This window comes from Cyprinodon variegatus, unplaced genomic scaffold (assembly GCF_000732505.1).
Source record: "Cyprinodon variegatus isolate N-32 unplaced genomic scaffold, C_variegatus-1.0 Scaffold109, whole genome shotgun sequence".
Taxonomy (NCBI): domain Eukaryota; kingdom Metazoa; phylum Chordata; class Actinopteri; order Cyprinodontiformes; family Cyprinodontidae; genus Cyprinodon; species Cyprinodon variegatus.
This window is the reverse complement of record NW_015150562.1, coordinates 1378220-1386830: the sequence shown is the minus strand read 5'-3', so window position 1 is coordinate 1386830 and position 8611 is coordinate 1378220. Positions and strand designations below refer to the sequence as shown.

General features: G+C 35.1%; 1 protein-coding gene across 1 annotated transcript in view; it reads left to right on the top strand.

Annotated features, from left to right (window-relative positions):
- kcnh6 (potassium channel, voltage gated eag related subfamily H, member 6) overlaps positions 1–8611 on the top strand; it is a 37718-nt gene that overhangs the window by 15577 nt on the left and 13530 nt on the right. The window contains exons 5-6 of the mRNA XM_015374849.1: positions 327–636; positions 1277–1479. Of these exons, the coding sequence (XP_015230335.1) occupies positions 327–636; positions 1277–1479 (513 nt within the window). The remainder of the gene's footprint in view (positions 1–326; positions 637–1276; positions 1480–8611) is intronic.

The window sequence follows — 8611 nt, the reverse complement described above, 5'->3', positions numbered from 1 at the left end:
GTATTTCCCCATTATGGGACAATAAAAGGGATTTACATTTACTTACTGACATTCCAACAGTTAGTTGCAAAGTAAATCGTCTTCTATTTAGACTTTGTTTTATTTTCTTACTATACTTACTATACTATGTCATGTCATATAGCTTAAAAATCAGACAGATGTTAGTAATTAAATCTAACATTTAGGTGGCTGAAAGACAAAGTAACATAAAGTAAATTCTTATTTTAGCCATATTGTAATTCATTATATATTAGTTTTCAGTGCATAGTAACTTCAAAAACATAAATCTACTGAATGTATGTTCTTTTATTCTCTGTCTTTTACAGCCAAGTAGTGAGGAAGTCCCATTGAGGGAATTTCGGATCCCTTCTAAGGAAAGCTGCATGCAATCTGAGACTGAGGCTTTAATTGAACAGGACTTAGATCCCCCCTCCCCTGCTGCCCAGTCCTTCACTAAACGGCGCTCCTTGCTACCAGAACGGCTGGACCCCAGCATCTCCTTCACAAGGGGGGCCTTACCTCGAAGCAGCTCAAATGAGAGCGTCCGTAGCCTGAGGCGGGCCTCATCGCTGGATGACATTGACGGCATGAGAGCAGAATGGAACAGTCGACCTGGGGATACCCGAACTCACAGCAGTGAGTATCTGAAGGGAGCCTCCAGACCTTTTACTCCATTAAGAAACATTAATTGAAATCATTCCTCATATTTGCTTTCCTTAAACATACTAATGACCTTAAGTTATATTGGGTATTTATTAAATCAACATGGTTTTATCTACTCACTAGTAAAAGAGTGCCCTGAAAGTACTTTTTTTTACGTTAAAAATTAAAATTGACATTTTATGTAATTTTAGTCACTTCCATTTTAATGTGCCCAAGTGAAAACAAATAAAAATGACTTAACTAGTTCTAGTAAAGTGAGATTTATTGTATTAAATACTTTAGATTTACCAAAATGAACCTCTCTGAGGGCACAGAGGTCATTAATTTTTTGTCCAATGGAGACAAAAATCAATCCTTCTGTCTTAAGGAAAGCTCTATCTTCCTTTACAAATGTTAAAATTAGTCTGCAAATTTTTTTATTTTATTTCACATCACTTTTATCTGCGTTTGAAGCTGACAATATCATCTTATCTAAAAGCTTGCCCATTTTTACATTAAGCTCTTTTAAATGCAAATGTACTTTGATAGGAATCCAATAATTTCAAACTTGTCAAAAATGCAATTTCCATCTTTGTAATTCTATTTTTCTGCTCTTTGTTGAAATTCTTTGCAGATCTTAAGCCCAGTGCTTTGAACTCCACCTCAGACTCAGATCTCATAAGACATAGAACCATCGGGCGAATCCCACAGGTCGCCCTCACATTTGGCTCAGACCGACTGAGACCTCCCTCGCCTACAGAGATTGAAATCATTGCACCCAGCAAGGTTAAAGACCGAACCCAGAATGTCACTGAAAAGGTCACTCAGGTCACACAGGTGAGAGAGAACATCATTGATTTTCCAGCAAGTGTTTAGTGTTACAGATGGTTGGTGCTACGATGAAACCCACTATTATCAGACGGTCTTGTTTGACCATGTTCATATTAGGTACGATGCACATTATTCAGTTCTTAATACAATATATTGCCCACCTTCACATCAGATACAGCTTGAACTGATGTTTTTTTGTGTGTTGTTGTTGTGATCTATGCACTGGTTTTATCAGTGTCAGGTTGTGTGGCGGTTTCTAGAGCAAGAAGGAAGCTGTGGTGGTTTCTTGTAGATTTAATAAGCAAAGGTGGCAACTAGTGCAAAAGTCCACAAACAAAATACAGAAAACCAAAAACAAAGAGACATCAGGGAAAACATACATTAGGAGCAAAGAAACGAAGAGGAACAAGCAAAAAGAAACTGAAGAGGAGGAGTATATATGTCAAACAGAACAAAGACTGGAGTAATCAACTGATTGGGAGCAGGTGTGGACAGAAGAATCTAGAAGGGAGCTAAGGGGAAGGAGACTATCTCAAGAGGGCAACAGATGGTAAAAATACAAAAGAACTCAAAGACAAAAACCAAATCCAGAAAACAACACAATATGGAAATGAAACCAATAAACTATAAAACGCAGAAAAATGTGAATCAAAGTTTAACTGACAACTTTAAAAAGAAAACTTAAACAGAACCAAAAAGTGCTGAATCATGACAATCAGATGGTTAAACTGACCCTTTTCTTGAAAGAAAATGTCTTAAGATGTCTTTAAAGAAGTTCACATTTAAAGTTGTTCAATTTTATACAGTCAGTAGACTGAGAAGGGCACTTTAGAGCCTTCACTTTTTTCAGATTTGGCCGAAGACAGGTCAACTTAGGATTTTTTTTCCCTCATGTCATTAACGTCTAGGTACGTCTCAAATGTAATCTACTGGCTAATGAATAAAAACTTTCCATTCTTTTTTTTTATTTCTCAAGACCATGCAGCTCCTTCAGCATTGCATTTGTCAGTGGATGCTATTGTAGTTTTTCTTTGAGACAAGGTCTAATTGACCATGGCGTTGTTTCGAATTTACAGTTGTGATTTAGAATTTGAACATTGCAGTTAGCAGTTGAAGTCTAGATATGTTTTTTTAAACATTATAATTTTATTTTATTATTTTATAAAAATAATACTCTACTGCTGATCCTGACATAATTCTTTGATGAATGGCTTGGAGTCAAGCAACATCATTGAAGCACTGAATAAACATGAAATGGGTTGTTCAGAAACTCACTGACCTTTCACTTACCCAATCATATGTCAGCTTGTGTGTTTTTATGTTATACTGCCAACATTTCCAAGTTGTGCAAAACAATCATAGTCATTTAATTTTTTTCTACAATAAAAAGGGTAAACATTTGTACAGTTATTCAGTAAAAAACGGCTTCACCCAACCACTCATAATGTTTTATTTTTTTTAAAGATTTTATATTGTCATTAGTATGCCCATAAAAAGCCTCTCTGCAGGCCATCATAAGTCCTGCTCGGGTATATAAACATGAACACAAAGGTGTGTCTGATTCTCTGGTGCAGACAGCAAGAGTACTCTGATGCAGTACCAGCTCTCTGCAGATAATGACTGTTACAATTGTAATTTGTACACTTTATAAGCCACAGTAAAGGTGAAAATGTTGTGAAATGGTTTATATTGAGCTCAAGTCAGTTACATCACAATACAATGGTTTAAATTTAAAAACCACAGTTTTTCAGTTTATAAATGTCACAGTAATTAACATTTGGTAATTGAACAAGAAGCAGATACATTTTTTGTATTTAATCTACATCTTTGAAAGAATTATCTTTAGTTCTTTTTTTTATACTATGGAATATATAAGTTTCAGAGTACTTTTCAGCTGTGCAGCTGCATTTTCTTCCCTCTAATCTCAAACATCAAACTCATCACAAACTGGTCCTACATTTGCATCCTATTTGCGCTTTGATATCACCATATGTGACTGATTTATGACTGAGCGCTAGAGCCGCGATGGCAGTGAGATCTCACTTCCTCACCCAGAGAGCAAGTGTGATACTGACAGTTGGCTGTGACTCACTACAGAACAAGGATGCAATGTGTCTGTGGAAAAAGTGGCAGTAAAAACAGAAGGTCTCCTTAAAGGGTTGGCAGAGCATTTAACTTGCTAACATCAGGAGCAAGTCTTGATTTCGAATTAAGTGTTCTCTGTGACTAGCAAAGTTCAACAGTCTGTTGCATGTTTGTCTGGTTAGTTTGGCTTCTTGATATTATTGTTATTCAATTGTTGACGCCGTTTATCACTTTTAAGTGTCCCAAGGATGTTCTTAGCTGAAACACTGCACACTGTCTACCAGAAATCTCTCTCTCCTTAAAAAAAAAACATATTCCAGCAGGGATCCCCTAGTTGTTAGAAATAAACATACTTTTTTTCATCTTTTTAAACAAAAAAAAACTCTTATTCATTCAATAGAAATTTATATCTAAGTTGATTATTGTCTTTATCTATGAAAACGGAGGAAAAATATTAAAGATATATAAAAAAAGGTTTTTAAAACACTGCTCATCAACAATTCTTTAAGCCGCAGCTATAAATTTAATAAACTATGTTGCAAAATTGGCATACTTTTTTTTTTTTAGAATATGGATAAACAAGTTTGGTGTCATGGAATTCAACCTGACAGATGCTGTGCATCTTTAGTAATCTAAAAGAACAATATGTAAGAAATTTACTGTAAAATTAACTAAATTAATTGCATTGATCACCTGGAATAGATGTTACATTCCCTATAAACAATCTCTCCCCTACATCGACAATGTAAGTAAGAACTTGAGGTATTACCTTAAGTCATATAACTTTGATGTGGTGCTTTTTTTCTTATTGATTCTTTACTGTTGCTAAATGACATTACATGATGTTCCAAAATAGTAGATATTAGAGATGGCAGCAAGTCCTCTCTGTATTGCTTTGGTCTAGAAAAGTCAAAAAACAAACCACTGAACGTTGTTCAAAACAGCGCTTTGTTTTGGCTTAGAACATAAGTACATGTTTTCTAAGCCAAAACAAGGCGTTGTTATTGGTCCACTCTATAAAGCCTCAAACTATACTATTTCTGACATTTTGAATTGAAAAATCCACCTGGATGGGAAGCGAAACGTCTTCAAACTTGGGAACAAAGTCCAGTGGATTATGTTTTTATTTTTTTGGAATGACTCTGACTTGGATGACTGGAAATCTTCACCAGCTTATTTTGGTTTAGACTTTTTGAATTTAACCATTGGAACTTGAAATGACTTTTCAAATATAAGATGTGCATCTGTACAGTTTTGAACAGCTGAACAATTGTCGTATGCATTTTACAGTAGTACCACACACACCACTAAAGTAATATACCGTTCTCTGCTGGACAGTTTTACTAGGGCTGCAAATAATTATTATTTTGCAAATCGATTAATCCGTTGATAATTTTTGTGATTAATCAATTAATAATCGTTTAGCAAAAGGTTCCTTAAAGAAGATGTTTTACAATATTAAACCAGATAAAATTAAAACTTTTCCCCTTGAGGAGTTTTGGATAGAGCATATTGACAGACAAAAAAAATGTTTTTGATCTTAAATGCAAAGTGTTTATATATTTTTTAAAATTTTGATATAACTACTGCTCTATGTGGGTCGCTCTGTCAGCTAAAAGCATGTTTTACAGTTTCTATACTCCATTTGACAAGTAATCGATTAATAAAATAGTTGACAATTATTTCAATAATCGATTAATCACCATTAATCCTTTCAACCATAATTTTTGTTGTGAAGTTGTGTGTTGATGAAGATTGTGAAGATTTTAGCTTCTTTTGTGTATTACTTACAAATATTTATTAAAATGGCTTTAACTAAAAGGCACAACAAATCGTATCATAACTGCAATTTAAAGAAAAGAAATCAGACAAATGCCCTGATAAATTATTTAACAAATTTAGAGGACAAGATAAATGCATATCTCAGAAATGACACAACAAAATAGCGGTACTTCTTGTAAGAGTTTGAATTTATGTTGTTTTCTCTTGTTACACAAAGCCGTCATCAGCTGCCTACAGGTTTTAGCAACACCAACAATGAAAGCACCAAACTGTTGATTTGATCAACTATTGTTTGCTTGTTTCTTCCATTCAGAGACAAAAAGCTTTGGCATCAGGTGTGTGTCATGTCTATATGCATGTGAAGAAGGCGTTAAGTGAGAAGGACTTGGTACTGAGTATGAGAGGTTGCATTTGGAGAGTGGGAGGGTGTGCGGGGATCACAGATTGTCTGTGAAGCTGTCTGTGGGAGTAAAAAGGGGTCCTGGTGAGATGCAGTTATGAAAGCCAGAAAAAAAGAGCTGCCGCTGTGAGGCTATCGAGCGGCATTCAGAGGCTTGATGCTGCCGTTGACCTTGGCCTCTGTAACTAATGGAAATGGAGGTCAGCGTGTTTGCACTTTCTGGATCTGCACAGCTGCACCCCAGAAGCAGTCTTCATGTTGGGGATTTTTATTCTTTTGTACAGTTTTCATTAAAAAGTGCGAGGACGGTTTTATTTAGGATATTAGTTGTATTTTTTTTTTTACATTGGCTGGTTTCAGTCAGTGTAATTTAATATAAATATTATTTGCTTTTAAATCTTTGAGCAAACTTTTACTTTAGCCTGTGTTCTGTTTTATAATTGAATTGTTCTAATTGGATTTTGACTTGACACCTCTCAGAAAAAAAGAGAAATGAAAGTAAACATTGATCTTTGTCCACATCGATTTCTCTGCACAAGTCACACAGCGTGACTGATTGAGCTTTGGTTTAGAGAAACGCAAGCTCACCAGTATGATGTGGATGTGTTTGGAAGGGATGTATCATGTGTTTCTGTGGCGCCCTCTAGGTTTAAATAGATGTTGCAGCATTGCAATGACCAGAAATCAGTAGTATAACTAAATTTGGAAAAGTTATGTCTGCCATGTTGAGAGTTGTTGATCGGTCTTTAATTTTTAGTTATTTCCATCTGTTTTGTTATTTTCTTAAAATAAGATAGATATAGTCCATACAAGGACTTTTGGTTTACAGAATTCAAAATTGAATTAAAGATTGAAATAACGGCAGCTGTCCCTTTTTTGTATTTTTTATACATGCACTGGCTTTAATGATTTTAATCATGTTATCCTGAATAATATTTTCAAAAAGATTCCTTGCATCTTCTCCAGATTCAGAAATGGCATTAAAAGCATGCCAGAAGACATGCAATTGTTAAATATAACCTGATTTCTGGGTTGTTTAACTGTAATAGTCGCCCATTGATGATGATTAATTGCAACCAAGATTGTAAAACCTTAAACATCAGCAGAAAACAGAGAGCTCAAAACTTTGCCTGTCTGCTATTACTTTAAACAGGATCCAATTTGATTTTTAGTCAAGCAATCGGTTTTCAAATAACAGTGGAGAGTGCACACTGCATGTCATCATTCAGAGAGTCAGTGGATCATTTTCTGTGTTGGAAAGAGGATCCCCTGATGAGGGCAGGGCTATGAACGGGGAGGAAGAGAACAGAAGGGAGTAAGATACAAACACATGAACAGAGACCTTCTTACTCCCATCTCTTTTTTTATTGTAGTTTGTTTTCCCTTACTTTCCTTTCTGTGGTGTGTCTCATCATGAGCTTTAAGCAGAAGCTTCAGCCTGTGAGTACTTGAGCCTTTTTTGGGTTTTATGCTCCCTGCTGTTGTCCGTCATATCTCACGTTCCTCATTCCTAGCTACATACTGTTTGATAGTTACCATTTCCTCTTTGTCCTGTTTTTCTTTGCCGTCTTTTTAACCATCCTAACTTTAACATAATCAATGTTTCAACTTTCTTTAAAAATATATATATTTTCAAAATACTGTAAACAGACCTTGCAGCTCATTCATCTTGTTTCTGGTTTATTTTGACATGATTAAGGGGCAGAATAGATTTTATTTGGTTTGTAGTGTATTAAAAAAACAGGAAAACATCCAGACTAAAGTAAAATAATGTAAGTTACCAAACATCTTAGTGGAGGGTATTTGTAATTATAATTTGTGCCTTTAGAACTGTTGGTTTATCATTAGTTATGTCTGTAAGCTGAAAGCTATTGTGATATAGATTTTATACTTGGCGTTTATTCTGCATTTGCAGATTCATACAATCTACATTTTAGATTGTATATATTTAAGCTTGAAATTATTCAGGCCAAACATATTGTAATAATTACAGCCTGCCTTTGATCTATCCCTCTACTGAACAGAGAGCAGTTGCATGCTAACTTGTTCCCTGGTGTTCATTATGAAATAGGATGATGCTCAACATCAATAACATAAAGTTTTTTGGATGACTGAACTTTTCCTTGCGTGTTTATGTTGTCATCACTGTGCCTGTTTTTGTGTTTAGCCACCGTGGGAGCATTTGTGTTGCATTGAAGGGACTCACCATTTTCCCACTGGATTTGTGTAAAGATTTATGGCGTTGGAGCAAAAGAAAGAATCTATCTCTTAGAATAATAGACTTCTTCAGAGTCCTGATTATTCCCTGTAAGGCCCATACTTTATTTCTCCTCAGTGATTTTTTTTCCTGCCAAATAAGGCCAAGTACATATTTAAAGACCTTTCTGCATGTACTTGGTCCTTGAGAAGCTATTTGCTTTACTATTTCTGGTTGCTGTTTTCTTTTTTACCAGCAGAGAGAAGAGCTCTTTTTTTCCATGAACTGTTTTGCGTTGCAAAACTATTGTTTCATTTGTCACATCTGACAAAGAGTACTAATACATAAAAATGCTGTGAAATTCTATTTTCATTCTATTTAAATAAACAATTTACATCAGACATTGCTTTTAATCCCACTTAAACAGACTTAAAAGAAATAAACCCCATAGACAGAAATGATCATGGACCCATAAAAAGACTGAAAATAATGTGACCAAAGTGGCATTTTAAATAATGGTGTGTCCACTAATTAGCTGGTGAAGATTCTCAGTCATCCAGGTCATAGTCTTTCCAAAAAAGTAAAAACAAAACAATCCGCTGGACTTAATTTCCAAGTTTGAAGACATTTCGCTTCCCATCTGTGTGTCTTTTTTTTACATTAAACACGGTGCA